The sequence below is a fragment of the Herpailurus yagouaroundi genome, unplaced genomic scaffold, assembly GCF_014898765.1.
Source record: "Herpailurus yagouaroundi ecotype Mexico unplaced genomic scaffold, PumYag 216, whole genome shotgun sequence".
Taxonomy (NCBI): domain Eukaryota; kingdom Metazoa; phylum Chordata; class Mammalia; order Carnivora; family Felidae; genus Herpailurus; species Herpailurus yagouaroundi.
In genome coordinates, this window is record NW_024412447.1 from 4,696,310 (window position 1) to 4,715,658 (window position 19,349).

At 49.4% G+C, this 19,349-nt stretch overlaps 1 protein-coding gene across 2 annotated transcripts in view; it reads left to right on the forward strand.

Moving 5' to 3' along the window:
• The first annotated feature begins 663 nt into the window (after positions 1 to 663).
• The window catches only part of DAGLB (diacylglycerol lipase beta), a 37,229-nt gene continuing 18,543 nt past the window's right edge, over positions 664 to 19,349 (forward strand). For both annotated transcript variants that reach the window (XM_040455841.1, XM_040455840.1), the window contains exons 1-9: positions 664 to 863; positions 2,803 to 2,954; positions 10,672 to 10,843; positions 12,048 to 12,306; positions 14,218 to 14,340; positions 14,919 to 15,046; positions 16,517 to 16,643; positions 17,419 to 17,502; positions 18,953 to 19,030. In XM_040455841.1, coding sequence (XP_040311775.1) covers positions 769 to 863; positions 2,803 to 2,954; positions 10,672 to 10,843; positions 12,048 to 12,306; positions 14,218 to 14,340; positions 14,919 to 15,046; positions 16,517 to 16,643; positions 17,419 to 17,502; positions 18,953 to 19,030 — 1,218 coding nt within the window. In that variant the 5' untranslated portion in view covers positions 664 to 768. The remainder of the gene's footprint in view (positions 864 to 2,802; positions 2,955 to 10,671; positions 10,844 to 12,047; positions 12,307 to 14,217; positions 14,341 to 14,918; positions 15,047 to 16,516; positions 16,644 to 17,418; positions 17,503 to 18,952; positions 19,031 to 19,349) is intronic.

Below are 19,349 nucleotides of genomic sequence, written 5' to 3' on the forward strand. Positions count from 1 at the left end.
AGGGAGACATACAATCACGCACTGACAGACTTGATGTGTGACTACCAGGGAAAAACCTTTCCGGAGTGGGGGTGGGGGGTTGGAGTCAATGTTACGCACAAAGTGTATTCAGGGGAAATACCTTGTCGGGGGCGAGGGGAGTAACAGCAGAATGAGGGGGCACAATGAGATCGGACCAGGCATAAGGCAAAGGAGGCTGGGACGAGGGTGGAGGAGAGTGGAGGTGCTAAGTGCTCAGAAACCACGCCACTAGGCGACCGCCTGCTCGCGGGGAAGGGGCGCGGATCAGGCTATCACCCCCACGCCCCAGCCCCGAGCCGCCAGGTGGTTTCAGACCCGGAACTCAGAGGCGTCCTAACGCGGCACTCCTGACCGCAGGGAGCATCGATGGTCACACGCCTCGAAGCACACAGACCTGGGATGAGCCTCAGATCCGCCATTAACAGCCGTGGATCTCGGTGGGGAGGGCAATTTCTCCGGGCCTGAAGAGTCCTTACCTACAAAATGGGAATATTGTCAGAACGGACTTCCCTCCCGTGCAAAAACAGCTATCAAGCCAACCAGAGTCCTCCGGGTCAGTGTATCTGCGCAGGCGCGGAGCGTCCCGCTGCTGCGAGGGGGCTCAGTGCGCGTGCGCCGGGCCGGGCCCTAGCGTGCGCCTGCGCGGAGTCGCAGTCAGCTTGGCGTTGGTTCCGAGAGGGCGCGGGGCTTCGAGTGGCCGCCGGCGCGCGGCAGGCTGGCCCGAGGCCGGGCAGCGGGGCCTCCGCCATGCCCGGGATGGTGCTCTTCGGTCGGCGCTGGGCCATCGCCAGTGACGACCTGGTCTTCCCGGGGTTCTTCGAGCTGTCCCTGCGAGTGGTGTGGTAAGGGCGGCGGGCTGTGTGGGCTGGCGGCCGGCCGGCCGGGGTGCGCAGGGAGCGGGTCCGGGAGTAGCGTCCGTGTCGCCGGGTTTGTGCGCGCCGACTCGGGCCCCACGTTCCCGCATCGGGGCCTCCCCACCGCCGAGGACCTGGGTGCTGCCGTTCTACCCATTTCACGGAGGGCTCCCTGAGGCCGGAGCGGGTCGGCCAGGCCCGGGGGCACCCAGGTGGGTCCCGTGGCACCGGCGCCCGTCGCGTGCGGCGCCTAGGCCTGGCCCTGGGAGCCTCCGGAACGTCGTTCCCGACCAAAGGCCGTGACCTCCGGTTCCGCTTCCTGGAGCCGGGGAGCAGCCCTTGCATGATCACGGCGCTCGGCCTGGAAACGCAGGGCATCTTTTGTCCGCCAGAGGAAAGATGGAACATAATAGCGTGGCTGCCGTTCCCGAGCCGGTTGTGGCCGAGTTCCATGCATGAGGAGCAGTCAGGCTCAGGCTCGGGAAATATGTACCCTCTCGTCTTTCCAAGTGTGGAACCCATGGGAACTGGAATTGGGCTCCTGAGGTCTGTTCCCAACCGGTCTGAGCAGGGAATGAAACAGCACCACTGTAATTTTTTAAGAACACATTCTTGAGGGGAAAGGAATACAAAAACACGAAATATTGGAAGTGGCTTCTCAGTAGTTTTGTAATTTCCAGAGCCGAGCCTCTGAAATCATTTCCCAATATTATTTCCAGACCCAAAGTCTTATACAAAAGCATAAGATGTTATCTAGTCCAGTTCCACCTCTGGGCTTGAATCCTTAATACAGCGTTCTTGCCAGGGGTGCTCTGCCCTTTGCTGAAATACCTCTGGGGACCGGTCGCTATTACTTTGCCTTTTATTGTTATTCTGCACTGAAGTGCTGCACTGAAATCTGGAAGTCGTAATACTTGGCCTTTAACGCTTATCAGCGTTCACTATCGATGGTCTTTGGATAACTTCTTGCCTGCTGCTTTTGTATCACACAGCAGATTACAATGTGTCAATTTCTCGTTAATACACAGGAGTAAATGCTATCTTGTTAATAATTTAGCAAGCATGTACTTTGTTGATTTACAGTTGCATATTTCTTTTTTTCATTAATTTATTTGGGGGGGGGGGGGGAGGAACCTGAGTGGGAGAGGGGCAGAGGTCGAGAGAGAGAATATGAATGAATGAATCCCAAGCGGGCTCTGTGCACTGCCAGCTCGGGGCTTGAACTCATGAACCACGAGATCATGATGTCAGCTGAAACCAAGAGACAGATGTTCAACCGACTGAGCCACCCAGGTGCTCCTACGGTTGCATCTTTCTGAGTCATTATGGGGTTGCTGTTTTTCAGCAGTTCATAGTATGTTTGCGTATGGCGTTAAATACCTCTTATGAATTACAGCAGGCATAGAATAAGGGCAGTCATGTAGGCACAGAAAGCATAAAGCTAATTTTTTTAAAGTCATACTTTTTTTTTTAATTTTTTTTAACGTTTTATTTATTTTTGAGACAGAGACAGAGCATGAACGGGGGAGGGGCAGAGAGAGAGGGAGACAGAATCGGAAGCAGGCTCCAGGCTCTGAGCCGTCAAGCCCAGAGCCCGACGCGGGGCTCGAACTCACCGACCGCAAGATCGTGACCTGAGCCGAAGTCGGACGCCCAACCGACTGAGCCACCCAGGCGCCCCATAAAGTCATACTTTTTAATTGACTTAGTGGATTTTTTATTATTTTTTTTTAGATCTTTTATCGAAGAAAATTTTAGTCCAAAGTAAATTTCACCTTGTTTGGGGAAATGTTAACTCCTTTAAAATTTTTATTTTTTAATATTTAAAAAAGTTTTTTAGAAATGTTAGCTCCTTTTATTTGTTTCTGTTATGTTTTGCAGAGTAGTTCCTTGGATTCCATTTCTGACTCTCCCTATCTCTTGGCAGGTGGATTGGCATTTTGACTTTGTACCTCCTGCACAGAGGCAAGCTGGACTGTGCTGGCGGTGTCCTCCTCAGCAGTTACTTGATTGTTCTTATTGTCCTCCTAGCAGTTATAATATGTACCCTGACAGCCATCGTATGTGTCAGCATGAAAGGTAAAGCCTTTTGTATTTGCTGTCTGTTCTCTAACAGCTTGATTGAGATATAATTCACATACTGTACAATTCTCCCATTTAAAGTGTGCAGGTCAGAGATTTTTAGTCTGTTCACAGAGCTCTCCAGCCATCACCACAGTTTTAGAACATTTTCAGCATCCCTGAAAGAAATCCTATACCCATTAGCAATCATTCCTCATTTTTCCGGATTTCCTCAGCTCTAGCCATCCATGTATCTGCTTTCTGTCTGTAGGTTTGGCCATTCTGGATCATACAGGTAGAATCATCCACCATGTGGCCGTTGGGTCTGGCTCCAAACTTAGCATGTTTTCAAGGTTGATTCATGTTTTAGCGTGTCAGTACTTCATTCTTCTTATGGTTGAGTAATGTTAATTACATTGAATGTATATGCCAATTTTACTTATCCGTTTGCCAGTTGGTGGGCATTTGGAGTTATTTTACACTTTTGGGCTATTATAAATAATGCCGCTATGAACATTCAGATCCATGTTTTTGTGTACATAGAAGTTTTCGTGTCTCTCGGACGTACCTAGGGTGGAATTGTTAGATCATGTGGTCACCCTGTGTTTAACCTTCTGAGGAGCTGCCAGACTGTTTTCCAAGCAGCTGTACCATTTTTCTTTCAGTTTATGAAGCGTTTCCATTTCTCTACATCCTCACCAACACTTCTCGTTGTCTGCCTTTTCGAGCATAGCCATCCTAGTGCACTTCATTGTGGTTTTGATTTGCAGTTCCTTTTTTTTTTTTTTTTTTTTAAGGTTTATTTATTTTGAGAGAGAGAAGGGGGGGGAACACACGAACAGGAGCAGGGGAGGGGCAGAGAGTGAGGGAGACAACAGAATCTGAAGCAGGCTCCAGGCTCTGAGCTGTCAGCACAGAGCCCAATGCGGGGCTTGAACTCAGAGTCCAAGAGTCCTGTCTATTCTTTTATTTTTTTAATTTTTTTTTCAACGTTTATTTATTTTTGGAACAGAGAGAGACAGAGCATGAACGGGGGAGGGGCAGAGAGAGAGGGAGACACAGAATCGGAAACAGGCTCCAGGCTCTGAGCCATCAGCCCAGAGCCTGACGTGGGGCTCGAACTCCCGGACCGCGAGATCGTGACCTGGCTGAAGTCGGACGCTTAACCGACTGCGCCACCCAGGCGCCCCAAGAGTCCTGTCTATTCTTAATGATAATTCTTTCTGGGGCACCTGGGTGGCTCAGTTGGTTAAGTGTCTGACTTTGGCTCAGGTCATGACCTCACAATCTGTGGGTTCAAGCCCCGCGTTGGGCTCTGTGCTGACAGCTCAGAGCCTGGAGCCTGCTTCATATTCTCTCTCTCTCTCTCTCTCTCTCTCTCTCTCTCTCTCAAAAATAAATAAAGATTAACAAAAATTTTGTTTAAGTGATAATTCTTTTCTGTGTGTTAGGGTTTTTACTAGTCACTTCACCCAAAATGTTGGGAACCTTCCCTATATGATTGCTTAGGCTCACAGGATGAGCCAAGCAGTGTGGCGCATTAGGAAGTATCAAAGGCAAGGATGTATGGTGTGCCGCTCTCCAGTGCATTTCATCGTTGCTTGAATGGGGCTGCAGGAGGTATGCTTACACACTCAAAATGAAGATGGTAAAACTGGGTGGCAGGATCACGATCTTGATGGTTTGGAATGACCAACTGAAACTTAAAAGGTGGTGGTCGCTCAGTGGCCAAGTGTTTCATGAGAAAGACCATAGGGTTTTGGACGACCAAGGAGTGTGGCTTGTGCCCACTTCCTAGAGAAATGTATAGGAAAGAGAGCTCTGGGTATTTCAGCATGGCCCTGGAAACATGAATGCATGAAGAACGTCTCAGTTTTGTGATCTGTGTAATTCCCCATTGGGAGAGGTACCTTTGTGTTTTTGTTTTTGTTTGAAATAAACTCTGCCCCCAACGTAGATCTTGAATCGACCCTTAGCTCAGCAGTCAGCAGTTGCATGCTCTACTGACTGAGCCAGCCAGGTGCCCCAGCACTAAAGAGTTTTTTAATGAAGTCTGAATTTCTGAAAGATGAAGTAGTTAGATTGGTGTCATTTCAGCTATGGCATCGTCTCATTTATTTTATTATTTATTATTCATTTATTTTTATTTTTTTTTAGTTTTTTTAATTATTAAAATTTTTTTTAAATGTTTGTTTTTGAGAGAGAGAGAGAGAGAGAAAGACCAAGCATGAGTCGGGGAGGGGCAGAGAGAGAGAGAGAGAGAGAGAGAGAGAGAGAGAGAGAGGGAGGGAGACACAGAATCCGAAGCAGGCTCCAAGCTCTGAGCTGTCAGCACAGAGCCCAATGTGGAGCTCAAACCCATGAACTGTGAGATCATGACCTGAGCCTAAGTTGGAAACTCAACCAACTGAGCCACCCAGGTGCCCATAGCATCATCTCATTTATTTGCCCTTTCTGTTCATGTCATATTCTGGTTAGGAGACCAAGTGTACAGCTATATCAGGAGGTTCAGATTTAAAGCAGTAATGTAGCTTTTTTCCCCCTTAAATATTTTTTTCCTGATATTTTTGGTGGTGTCAGGGCACTTCCACACCCTGTGATGGATGGCCATGTTCACTGAGGCTCTTCCTCCTGAGCCTTTGCTTAATGCCTGCACCATCTCACATTCATGGTCAGGGCTCAGAAAACATATAACGGGTTGAGGCGCCTGGGTGGCTCAGTTGTTTGAGCGTCTGACTTCAGCTCAGGTCATGCATGACCTCACAGTTTGTGGGTTCGAGCCCCGTGTTGGGCTCTGTGTTGACAGCTCAGAACCTGGAGCCTACTTCTGATCTGAGTCTCCCTGTCTCTCTCTGCCCCTCCCCGACTCCTATTCTCTCCCTCTCTCTCTCTCTCTCTCTTAAAAATAAATATTAAAAAAAATTTTTTTTTTAACATGTCGGTGTACATGTTAAGCATTATGTGCTGGTTGTATGTGTGTTATAGGGAGGTTGCCCATCCAGCAGCCTCTTCCAGTTTTACTCAGGACACCCCCTCCTCCCCGCCTCGCTCACATAGGAAGTATGTGTGTCAGAGAAGCTGACCCTCCACCCAGCTCAGGAATGATTCTCATGGATGAGCCAGTGGACATGTGACCCAATTCCTTGCTCCTGTAGGAAAGATCCAGAAGGAACACAGTTTTTGCCCTGGGTGATTCTGTGTATGGATAAGCTGCTGAATTCCTGCTGTATCTCTACTCACAGCCTGGGATGAGCTGACACACAAAGGAGGGCAGAGCCGTGAGAAGCAAGAATGCCGGTGACACCTGTCTTGGCTCTGCACTTCCAGTCCCTGAAGTCAGGACAGGTCCTTCCTGTCCTTAAACCTTTTGTTACTTGTGGCTGGAGATACCACAACCGAACTAAAAACAGTACTTTATAAAGCATGTTAGTTTAATTGCCAGTGTGTTACAAATAATATTGTATGCCTTATTAAGGGCACCTCGGTGGCTCTGGATCTTGGCTTAGGTCATGATCTCACGGTTCGTAGGATTGAGCCCCACATAGGGCTCTGTGCTGATAGTGCAGAGCCTGCTTGGGATTCTCTTTCTCCCTATGCCCCTCTTGTACCTGCGTGCATGTGTGCACGTACCTTCTCTCTCTTTCTCAAAATATATAAATAAACATCAAAATCTGTATATCTTAAGTAAATTTCAGAAAAATATCATAAGGTTAAAAAAAGCAAAATGAAAACAATATTGTAACATATGAGACTTAAAGCCAATCTTCTTCATGTATTAGGGGTCCTACTACAATAAATAAGAAAAAGACTGATCGTCAGTAGAAAAACGGGCAAAGGTCATAAACAGTAAAATAAATATAAGTGACTTTTACATGTACTAAAAACGTTCAGCCTCAGTCGCCATAACAAAAAGTCACCCACATAATACATGGAGTTGGCAAGGCTGTGCGGAAATAAGCAGCTCGTTTTGTTTGTAAGTATACGTTGGAAGCCAGATTTGGGAAGTACACTGTGTATTAGGCAGTATTTTTGTATATATTTGCACGTGTGAAGACAAGTCCTTGTAGGTGAAGAAACAAAACGATGAATATATAGGAAGGGAAAAAAAATGTTAAGAGACTCTTAACAATAGAGGACAGACAGCGTTGATGGAGGGAGGCAAGAGGTTGCTACTAAGGAGGGCCCTTGTGATGAGCAGTGGGTGTTACGTGTGAGTGGCAAATCACTAAATTCTACTCCTGAACCGATATTGCACTGTATGTTAACTGGCTAGAATGTAAATAAAAATGGGGGGGAGGGGGGAGATGTCCTCGTAGGGATGTTCATTGCAGTGCTATTTGTAGGTATGAAAGATCAAAACAAACCCCATTCCTGTCACTAGGCCATGGGTTGGGTCTTTGCACATGTTACAAAGAATGGGGACTGCTTTGTGGACAGGTAAGGAGTAATTTCCAATACACTGAGGTACAGGACCTTGTATGTAGTTTGCTACCTTTTCCTGAAGAGAAGACAACCGAAAGACTGGGGTACAGAGGCTTAATACTATGTACCTACTTGAATTGTTTGAACTTTTTACCATTTACATGCATTACCTGCACAAAATTGATGAGTTTTCTGTAAATTGTAAGTTTTGTATATGTATGTAAATTGTTATTTTTTAATTTTTAAAAAACGTTTATTCATTTTTTGAGAGAGAGCGCGCAAACAGGGGAGGGGCAGAGAGAGAGGGAGACATTGAATCTGAAACAGGCTCCAGGCTTTGAGCTGTCATCACAGAGCCCGATGCAGGGTTCGAACCCAGCAACTGTGGATTCATGACCTGAGCCGAAGTCGGACGCTTAATTGAGCCATCCAGGCGCCCCTATTTTTATTTTCTTAAGCAGGTGTCACACCCAGCATAGAGCCCAGTGCGGGGCCTGAACTCATGACCCTTAGACCAAGACCTGTGCTGAGATCAAGAGTCAGGCGCCTTAACTGACTTAGCCACCCAGGCACACCTTAGTTATATTTTGTAATAGCACATTGGTTAATTTTATTCTTTATTTTTTTATTTTTTATTTTTAATTTTTTTATTTTTGGGACAGAGAGAGACAGAGCATGAACGGGGGAGGGGCAGAGAGAGAGGGAGACACAGGATCGGAAACAGGCTCCAGGCTCCGAGCCATCAGCCCAGAGCCTGACGCGGGGCTCGAACCCACGGACCGCGAGATCGTGACCTGGCTGAAGTCGGACGCTTAACTGACTGCGCCACCCAGGCGCCCCGATTAATTTTATTCTTGATACACGGATAATTTCTTTTGCCCCTTCTGTTCTGGGAGGCATCTCGGTGATTAACCTGTCACTTGTACTGAAAGACAGTGTTTATATAGCTTTTGGCTGACATTACTCTGTAAAGGAAACGCCCCCAGTCGCAGAGGACGCATTTGGAACCAGTGGAGCTCATCTTTGCCCAGAAGACTGATGCCTGTGTATCTACCTGTCCTCTTTTTCCTGGTCATCTGTGTAGCGTAGTTGGGAAGAATCTTGATATTGTGGTAGTTTCCAGTTTTGATTTGAGAACCTCTCTGATGAAATCCTGCTGTTGGTCCCATGTAGGAGGTTTGATTAGGGAAGGTCCAGCCTCATGACAGCCACATTTTGGAAGAACACCCTCACCCTCCAGGGTCTGCCGTTCACTGTGTTTGACCCTGATTGTGGGACATTTCCTTGCATCTCCTCTGCATTTATATGCGAGCTTGCAGCTCGTTTTGTGCTGGAGAAGATTACGGCAGTGTCTGGAGGTGTTAAGCCAAAGATTCTGTGACACGGGCCTGCCTTTTGTGGTTTGAACATAAATGGCTATGCCTGACGAAGACCAAGGCTGTGCCGAGGACATTCCATTCAAGGATGAAGTTCTGCTCGCTCGTTGTGAGGCGGCAGCAGCAGCAGCCTCGCGCACTGCAGCAGCTGAGTCCGCCCTGGTGACCCCTTGCCTTGAGAGGAAGATCTATATGTAAATAAAAACGTTTTCATAGGAATGACTATATAAAGGAGATTTTTTTTCAGCATCTTTATTTCTCTTTGGAATCCTAATCAGAACTCCATTTTCTGCTTCCCTATTTATTTATTTCATTCGCATAGTATCAGGACGTTGGGAGTTCCGGGCCCAGGTGCTGTTGGGGAATTCATTCCCTTATTCGGAGCTACTGCCTTCCGGTGCGCCCCGTGAGTGAGCCCAGATACTGTTTCCTGTTTTGCGGGTGATCGCCTATTGTTAGTAGCGGGCTCCAAATAGAGCACTGATTTTTCATATGCCTGTACTTTGTCCCTCAGAGAGAGACAGTGTTGTTTTGGTTACCTTCTATTTTGTCTTTGTGCCAAAAGTGGGGCCCAATAGTGTCTAACATTTTAAAATGTGACTCTGAGGTCATTTTTGGAACCTAAAAGCTATTTCCTCACCAAATCATTCTTTAGATCTTGTTTTCAATCATTGCTCTGGGGGCTTTTTTCCTTCACTGTTTTTGTTTTAATCATGGCATTTTTATGTTGCCTAAATCAGTATTTTATCACAACTTTTTCCCAAAGGGAGAGAGTTGATGTTTAACATCAGGAATTGAAGCACCCAGGCCTCTCTCTTGATACTTGGATTTGTTTTGTATGCAGAGTAAAAAGGCCATGTCTGAGGGCGCCTTGGTGGCTCACTCGGTTAAGCATCTGACTTCGGCTCAGGTCGTGATCTCTCAATTCATGGGTTCGAGCCCCGCATACGGCTCTGTGCTGACAGCTCAGACCCTGGAGCCTGCTTCAGATTCTTTGACTCCCTCTCTCCGTGCTCCTCCTCCATTCATGTTCTGTCTCTCTGTCTCTCAAAAAATAAATAAACGTTTAAAAAAAATAAAGTCCGTGTCTGAATAGGCCTCTTCACGTGATCTTAGGCATCAGAATTGTTCACTTCCCAAAAGTGAGTTCGTTGGTGAGACAGAGCCGGGACCACACAGACCTGGATTATGTTGTAGAAAGTAGTTACCAAGCTCTCCCAGCCTTAGTTTCTTCATTTGTAAAATGGGATGGTGGGGGTGCCTGGGTGGCTCAGTCGGTTGAGCATCTGACTTTGGCTCAGGTCATGATCTCACGGTTTGTGAGTTCGATCGCCGCGTCGGGCTCTGTGCTGACAGCTCAGAGCCTGGAGCCTGCTTGGGATTCTGTGTCTCCCTCTCTCTGTCTGGCCCTCCCCGACTCATGCTCCGTGTCTCTCTCTCTCTCTCTCTCTCTCTCTCTCTCTCTCTCTCTCAAAAGATAAATATTAAAAAAAATGGGATGGTAACTGTTTTCAGAGTCGTGAGGATTACAGAATAATAGACGTGAAGTGTTTCAGATGGTGCCTGAACGCCATAGGTCTCGATTAGGTGGTGGAGTCATTCTTGTGGCTGCTTGAACTTGGTGACTGTGTAGGTCTGTTGGCCTGGGACAGCTCTGTTTGGTGCCAGCCGTTCCAGCATAATTGTGAACAGCTCCTCCTTCCTCTCTCAGAGGTATCCCAGTTTGGCGATTATATGGTCGCCCCAGGTAGAACCCGGAGGCTTTCTGTCATGTTCCCACCCCTCATCGGTCACTGACAGTCAGTCTTAGGCCTTGAGTACCAGTTACAAGTAGACGGAGCCAGGTGGGTACCGTGCTAATAGGTGCTCTGCTGTTTCTGTGGGAAGGAAGTGTCTGAGGAAGCAGGTGACCAGTTTGAATATCTTCTGTGTTTCAGGAACCATTTGTAACCCTGGACCACGGAAATCCATGGCTAAGCTGCTTTACATCCGCCTGGCGCTCTTTCTGCCAGAGATGGGCTGGGCTTCTCTGGGGGCCGCCTGGATAGCAGACGACATTCAGTGTGACAAGACGGTTGTGAATGGCATCATTGCCACTGTCGTTGTCAGGTGAGGCCTTCCGTCTTCTCTCTCAGCTTCTTGTCTCAGGTGAGATGGAAGTCAACAGACCTTTCTGGGTAACTGCGGATAGCCCAATGGCACAGGGGCTTCCTGAAATCGTTAGGTATTGGACCTCTTTGAGTAGGTCATAAACATTGGGAGACGCTTGTTCATATATGAGAATTCATCTTTCGTTATGCGTGTATTGATGTCATTTTCTTTCTCACTGGTTCTCAGTTTTCTGCATTTCGTCCCTTGTGTTATGAGAAGGAAGAAAACCCAGATACCAAACCAAGGGCAAAAACTAAAGGCAAGAGGAGTAGAAACGCAGTGCCGGGAATTGTGACGGGGGTTGCTGCCTGGGAGTCAGGCTTTCACATTTTCCAGGCTAATGGTCTTAGAACTGATCAAGTTAATTCCTGTCCTGTTACAGAGAAGGAAAGGGGGGCTTCCCGAGCCGCCCGGGAAGCGGTGGCAGAATCCCCTCACGGGGGCGCGTCTTCCGCTGGCACGCGTTTCCCTGAGCCACAGCACCTGGCACGTTGTGCGCTGTCTGGACACACACACACATATGAATGGAAGACCTCTTGGACTCTTCCACAGTGTGGCAAAGTTCTCCTGGTTTTGCCGGGAAGAACCCTGAGGCATGGAGGAGTCTGGGTCGTGCTGGTGGCCCGTGGAGAGCAGGTTCCAGCTGCTTCCACGCCCAGGCTGCAACTGTACCTACTAGACGTCTTTTTTGTGGCCTTTACTTTTTTTTTTTTTTTTTTTTGGAGGGGGAGAGGGGGGGAGGGAGGGCGGGCACGCATGCGTGCATGAGCTACAAGCCAGGGAGGGCCAGAAGGAGAGAGAATCTCAGGTAGGCTCCACGCCCAACACAGCGTTGGATGTCATGAACCGTGAGATCATTACCTGAGCCCAAATCAGGAGTCGGACACTCAACCGACTGAGCCACCCAGGCACCCCTTTTGTGGTCTTTACTTTTAAGGCTCTGATTTTTGTGAGGCCTGGGTCAGCCGTGGATGCATAAAGAACTTTGTAGAAAAAACAAGTCGCTCACCTCAGCCTGGTTCTGGGAAATCCGCATCTTCCTCGGTAACTAGAGCCACGGCTGTACAGATGTAAAAACTGAACCCTGAGGAGGGAGCCCTGGCTCATGCATGTGGACGTGGGACCCACGGTCATCGCGCCTTCTCCTCTCTCTGTTTTGCAGCTGGATTATCATTGTCTCCACTGTGGTTACCATTATCGTCGTCTTTGACCCACTAGGGGGGAAGATGGCTCCGTATTCCTCTGCTGGCCCCAACCACCTGGACAGTCATGAGTCGAGCCAGCTACTTAACGGCCTCAAGACAGCAGCTACCAGCGTGTGGGAGACCAGGATCAAGTTACTGTGCTGCTGCGTCGGGAAAGATGACCATACTCGAGTTGCTTTTTCGAGTACGGCAGAGCTTTTCTCAACCTACTTTTCAGTAAGCCGAAGGGGTCTGCTTTCGTCTCTTCTCCTGAGTAAATGTCTCCTCCGTGAAGATGAGCCCTCTGTGTTTTGAGCCGCGCCCCCGTTGACATAAAACAGCTCTTGCGGACGTGTGGTCTGTGCATGGCAGAGCAGGGGAGATGCTCACGGGACGTGGGCTCCGGAGCCTTAAGCCGGGGCCCTGCGCTTCGGATCGGACGCCGTGTCTCCGGTCAGTGTGTCCTGCGTTGCTGCTGGTTCTTTGCACCGTGAAGGGTGTTAGTTAGTGTTTAAGGAGGCGAATAATGGAACCTGTATGTTTCGCGGGTAATTTGCCAGTCACCTGAATCCTCTGTCCTCCGGCCGGTGTGCTGCAGGTGCACGCAGGTGTAAACAGTGTCCTGCATCCGGGGTGGTGTCAGACCTCGTGTGCCACATTACGGCACGACGGGATGTGTCCTTGCAGCGCAGGAAGGTGTCCTCACTCTAGAGCAGTTTCTTCAGTGATTTAGAAAAACTTGGTTTTCTTTCACATCGAGTGCTTTCGTGTAACATCCTTTAGTAACCCATCGTGTTCAGTATTGAGACCAAGTAAGGGACAGGAGTTCTCTTGCCATCCTGAGTGACTGCTGGTCCCTTTCCTGCGGCGTCCGAGTCAGCAGTGTCCAGGGCTGGCCCCGTAGGCTGACACCAGGCGGGTAGCAGCAGCCTCTGTGTAGACAGTGGACAAGGGTCTCCCTAAACTAATCCCCAGGAGTGCTTCTGCCTAGTCTTAAGATATTTGGAAGAAGCGGGGGTGCCTGGGTGGCTCAGTCTGTTGAGCATCCGACTGGCTCAGGTCATGATCCGTGAGTTCGAGCCCCGCGTGGGGCTCTACTGTCAGTGCAGAGCCTGGTTTGGATCCTCATGTCTCCCTCTCTCTGCCTTTCTCCCATGCGTGCATGCACTCACTCTCTCAATCTCTCTCTCTTGAAGATATTAAAAAAAAAAAAAAATTTTTTTAAACTTTGGAAGAAGGAAGAAGAGAATCTGAGTGTTCTCAGCAGGTGTCTTCACCTGCATCACAGGTAGAGCTGATGACTCAGGGGCTGAGTGGCCAGTACCTGCTCCTTCTGGACTGGAAGTGCCTGGAGGCAGCTGAGGATTCCTGCCTGCTCCATACCCCACCCGGAGGAGGAGGGGAAAGTCAGGGGCAGGCGGCTTGCTCCGTTGCTGTCCTGGAGTGGGGTTCTCCCGGAGGCTTGCGGTAGCTGGTGTATTTAAGTTCAGTGTCGAATTTCTGCCCCAGGGACTCTTGCCACAAAACCACAGCATCTTGAGCAAGCATCTAAGTTTGGGCTAAAATCGGCTGTTACTGGCAAAGATGGTGAATTTACTTATCCATTTGCTCCCCAGCTTTACAAAAGATGTGAAGTCCATTAAGTGGTTCAGTTACTTAAAGTGAAATTTGAAATAAGAGCTCAGCCACATTTTTTTGTTGTCCAGTGGATTTGTCTGAGGGCAGGATAGGAAAAAACATTAAGCTCACATGCAGAAGTCTTGAAAGGAAAATACTTTTTTTAAATTATTATTATTATTTTTTTTTTAATTTTTTTTTTCAACGTTTATTTATTTTTGGGACAGACAGAGACAGAGCATGAACGGGGGAGGGGCAGAGAGAGAGGGAGACACAGAATCGGAAACAGGCTCCAGGCTCCGAGCCATCAGCCCAGAGCCCGACGCGGGGCTCGAACTCACGGACCGCGAGATCGTGACCTGGCTGAAGTCGGACGCTTAACCGACTGCGCCACCCAGGCGCCCAGGAAAATACTTTTTAAGATACCCATTTACACATAACTGTGTGTGCATGTGAACTGTATAAAACTGGGTTTTGAGGAACTCGGGCTGTCCCTGCTAAGTTTTATGACAAGCCGCTATTTTCACCCAGGACACAGATCTGGTGCCCAGCGACATTGCGGCGGGCCTCACCCTTCTCCATCAGCAACAGGACAACATCAGGAACAGCCAGGAGCCTGATGAGGTCATCAGCCATTCCCCAGGCCCCCCCCAGGTAAGCCCGTTCTGTTGGGTTGTAGAGTTTTGACATTTACACCTATTTATGTATCTTCAAAAAACAAAGAACAGAAAAACCTGGCCAGCACCAATTTCAGGAGCAGCTGGCTTGGAATGTGAGTTGTGGCTTCTGCTGGTTGTGGTTTTTTACCCGTCAGGTAAGGCGTTTGCTTACCCGGAGTTCAGGGAGCAGAGCCCGTTCCTGGCTGCTTCACATCCATGTATCTTGAAAGCATTCTCTTTTAGGAACTTGGCTGTTGCAGTCTACATGGCAGAAACTCAGGGACCGGGCTTGGATCTCCCTGGGTGTGTTTGCGCTCTGCGCCTGGGGAGCGGAAACGGGTCAGCTTTGCTTGATGGGTTTTCCTGCCACGGGTGTTTATGCTTCTTAAAGAGAAGGTGGCATGTAGGAATATACGTTTCTCTGCACCCCATCCAGCTGTCCAGGTCTTCACGGCTCACTTGTTGCAGGAAGGGGAGACTCCGGAGTTTGAGTTCGGGTTTATGACCTTGGTGAGTTGGTCTTGTCCGTAAGGGGTTCCCTGATACAAAAAGCTTTTTTTCCTTCTCTTACAGGAAGCTGATTTAGATGCAGAGTTAGAAAATTGCCATCATTACATGCAGTTTGCAGCAGCCGCCTACGGGTGGCCCCTGTACATTTATCGGAACCCCTTCACAGGGCTGTGCAAGATCGGTGGGGACTGGTAGGTGGATGGGTTTGAGGCCTCCGTCTTCTTTCTGCTTGTCACTTGCTACGCAGTCTGTCCTTTATTTCCTAAAAATAATCCGGTTTCCCCTCTCAAAACACTTTCTGTTTTGAAATATTTCAAAACTGCAAGATCAGTACTGAGAACTCCCATATATCCTTTATATGGGGCCACCAGTTGTGACTCAGTTTGGTCACATGTGCTGTGTTACTATAAATACATAGCTTCTTCCTGAACCACTGGAAGTGTAATGCAATCAGCATGCCCCTTCTCTGCGGTTACTTCAGCCTGTATTTCTGTTCCCTCCCTCCCTCCCTCCCCCCCTCCCCTTTCTTTATTTTTAATTTGAGAGAGGCAAAGTACAAGTGGGGTGAGGGGCAGAGAGAGAGAGAAAGTTACCATTAAGCAATAACTCATTTATATTCTGTCTTCACGGTTTTCCAGTTGCCACGATAGTATCCTTTGTAACAGTTTTTCCTCCAGGTCAAGATTACGCATTGCACTTAGTTGACATGCATCCCTAGTTTTTTTCTATTTTGGAACTATTCCTCAGTCATTTTTCATCTTTCATGATCTTGACATTTTGGAAAGGACAGTGTAGGTATTTTGTGGAATGGCCCTCAATTTGCATTTGTCAGATGGTTTCTTCCTGATGAGAGTCCAGATACACATTTTTGGTAGGAATGTCCCGTGAGGGGTATTGCACCCTTCTTAGAATTACATCATATCAGCAAACGCAAGAGGTCAGTTTGTCCCGTTACTGGAGTTTTAGAGTCTCTCCCATTCTTTTTTTTTTAATGCTTTATTTATTTTTGAGAGAGACAGAGACAGAATGCGAGTGGGTTAGGGGCAGAGCAAGAGGGAGACACAGAATCCGAAGCAGGCTCCAGGCTCTGAGCTGTCAGCGCAGAGCCCGACTCGAGGCTCAAACTCACAAACTGCGAGATTATGTCCTGAGCTGAAGTCGGACGCTCAACCAACTGAGCCACCCAGGCGCTCCTTTTTTAAATTTTTTTAATGTTTATTTCTTTTTGAGACAGACAGAGCATGAGTGGGGGAGGGACAGAGAGAGAGGGAGACACAGAATGTGAAACAGACTCCAGGCTCTGAGCTGTCAGCACAGAGCCCGACGTGGGGCTCGAACTCACAAGCTGTGAGATCATGACCTGAGCCGAAGTCGGACACTTAACTGAGTGAGCCACCCAGGCGCCCCAAGTATCTCCCATTCTTAATATTGATTTTTTTGTATATGTAAAACATCGACACGACTCCAGAGATGAAAGCTGTAGTAAGAAGTATGCACAGGAATGTAATAATCTCTTAAAGGCCATTATATGTTCGCCAGAGTAAGGCCTGAAAATTGTAAACTTGGGTCCTCGTGATTTGGGGAAGACAGAACAGTGGGGATCGATGTTCCTTGGTAAGTGGCTCAGGTTGGCAGAGTACCAGCCTTGCCTGTGTTTTTAGTTGTAGAACCAGGACGGCAGAATATGACTTGGTTGGAGGTGATCAGCTCAGCTGCCATTTTGGCTCCATCCTGCAGACGACAGGGCTACAGTACAGGGACTTCATTCACATAAGCTTTCATGACAAGGTAGGTGTAACGGCGCTTCTGAACTTCTTTGGGGTCCTGGAGTCCTTTGAGATTCTGACAGAAGTTACAGATTTTTTTTTTTTTTTTATGTTTATTTACTTTTGAGGGAGAGAGACAGAGACAGAGTGGGAACGGGTGAGGGGCAGAGAGAGAGGGAGACACAGAGTCCAAAGCAGGCTCCAGGCTCCGAGCTGTCAGCACAGAGCCCAACGCGGGGCTGGAACCCACGAACCGCGAGATCATGACCTGAGCCGAAGTGGGACGCTTAACCGACCGAGCCCCTCAGGCGCCCCTACAGATTATTTTCCCCAGAAAAACGTACATGGGGGGAGACACACACACACACACACACACACACACACACTTTGCATACTGTTTCGGCTTAACGTAGATGGAGCCAGAAGTCTTCATAGAGATGCTGTACTGTGTTTTTGGTTTGGTTTGGTTTTAAGTTTATTTATTTATTTTGAGAGACAGCTTGCTAGTAAGCAGGGTGGGGACAGAGAGAGAGGGAGAGTCCCAAGCAGGGGCTTAAACTCCCGAACTGTGAGATCATGACCTGAGCCGAAACTAAGAGTCAGTCACTTAACCGACTGAGTCCCCCCGGATGCCCCCGCGCCGTGTCTGCACATAGCCCGCCTCCCGTTGAAGGACAGGGAGCTGCACTTGGCAGTCGTGGCTGCGGAACCGTTAGCAACGGGGGCCGGCCTAACTCTGTATCCGCAGCCACGCGTTCTTACCCTCGGGACCTCCTGCCTCTTTCCCTCGCCCTCAGGTCTACGAGCTTCCCTTTCTAGTGGCTCTGGACCACAGGAAGGAGTCCGTCGTGGTGGCAGTGAGAGGAACCATGTCTCTCCAGGTAGGGAGCCCAGGGACGAGGGGTGGGGCGAACGGCCAGCCGCGGGCACCAGGAGCTGAGGATCAAGGCGGCGTCAGACAGGGCAGCAGGCGTTGGGGGGGAACACTGGGACAGAAGCTGCCGAAGCGGACCCCGGTTGTGAGACGCTCCCTTTGGAAAAACCCAGGAAGTCGTTTTCCTTTTCACTGAGAAGCATCAGAAACAGGCTGGCGGGGTTGGGGAGATGGGGGGCTTCCCTTCAAGAAGTTGCTACAGAGGCGCCTGCCAGTCCCCTCCTGGTGCTCACATGCGGACGCCTGGAGGACTGCCACTTACCTGTCCCCAGCCCAGCGAGACCTCTCCCGTCCTGGCCCGGGGAGATCCTGGGTGGCTTTCTTCTCCCTGTTTCCGTGACGTGCTTTTCGGTCTGTTCTTGGCCGTTGCTCAATCTCATTTCCTGATTCCCACTTTGCTGCCGCCCCAGAAAGCGTAGAGACACCTTGACCCTCTGCAGGGCGGGGGTGCACCTGGGGGTTCTGGCCGGACACCGCAGGCACCTCACCTCCTCCAGACCCGCTGTCTGGGCCCCGATTTCTGGTAATTCTGCAGCAGCCCCCAGCTGTCCCTATAGAAAGGGTGAAGCCGTCCTCGGTTTCTGTCCTGCCGTCCTGCCCGGCTCTCTCCGGCCATCTCTCTGTGCACAGTGCCGTAGCCCTGATTGTGCCCCCGTCCCCTTTTCCAGGCCAGGGAAGCAGTTTTCTACCCGGGTCCCCGTCCCTGGTCTTTCGTTTTCCCAGTCAGTCCTCATACCGTCCACAGAGACTCTTTCCAGAACGTGGGTCCGATCTTCCCACTCCTCAGGACCTCCCTCACCGCACCCTCTTCCCGTTGCTTTTTAATACAGAATTCATGTCTCTTATCATGGCTCTATCGGAGCTTTGTGACCCGAGCCCCCCTGCCTTTCCACTTCCCACCAGGCACTTCACATGCTCCGGAGTCCCATCCCTGGTGGGTTAGCCAAGCTGGGGCCTGCTGCCCCTTCACCTGGGGTTGCCCACCTCCCTGTTTCCTGAAAGTAAGTTTTTCCTTTAGTCTCTGGCGTCACCTCCTCCAGGAATCACCCCCACCCCAATGCATTTCTTACCCTCCCTTAGGTTTCTGTGAGCCGTTGATAGCCCCTTGAGGATAGGAACCATGCTTTGTTCAAAACCCAGGTACAGGGCTCTGCTCTGTGGTACTTAGAAGAGGGGTGTACAGAGTACTTAGGCAGAAGGTGTGTCTTAGACGTGTCCCACAGCCCCCTCCCTGCCATGGGTCCCTCAGGCTTCCTGGCCACCTGGGTTTCCCTCCTGAGTTTGGGTGTGAGGTTCAGTCCTCAGTCTGACCCAGGAGACTGTCCTTCAGAGGGACCCGCCCCGCAGCATCTGCTCTCAGCTCATCCCGGCGGCCTCTTCCAATGCGCTCTTTGCAGGACATCCTCACGGACCTGTCAGCGGAGAGCGAGGACCTGAACTTGGAGTGTGGGGTGCAAGACTGTTCAGCGCACAAGGTACGAGCCCTGGGGTTTGTGTTCAGGAGTGTTCCGTCCAAGAGAAGCTCAGAGGGGCCAGGGTTTTTCCAAGTCTGACTGTCCCGTGAATGCTAACCTGCTAACCGTACAGCAGATAGCCAGTGCCGAGTGAGTGCTCTCTTCCCCTTTAGTACAAACTCCCACGACAGTCCCACCAGGTTGCTTTTTGTTTCTTTAAGAGGAAGCAGCAGGTTCTGAGCCATCGAGGGACTTACCAGAGGCCACACAGTTGTTAGGATAAGTGTCACTCGGCATTTGACCCCCCAGTCGAATGCTCTTCCCTTGATGAAAGTCACAC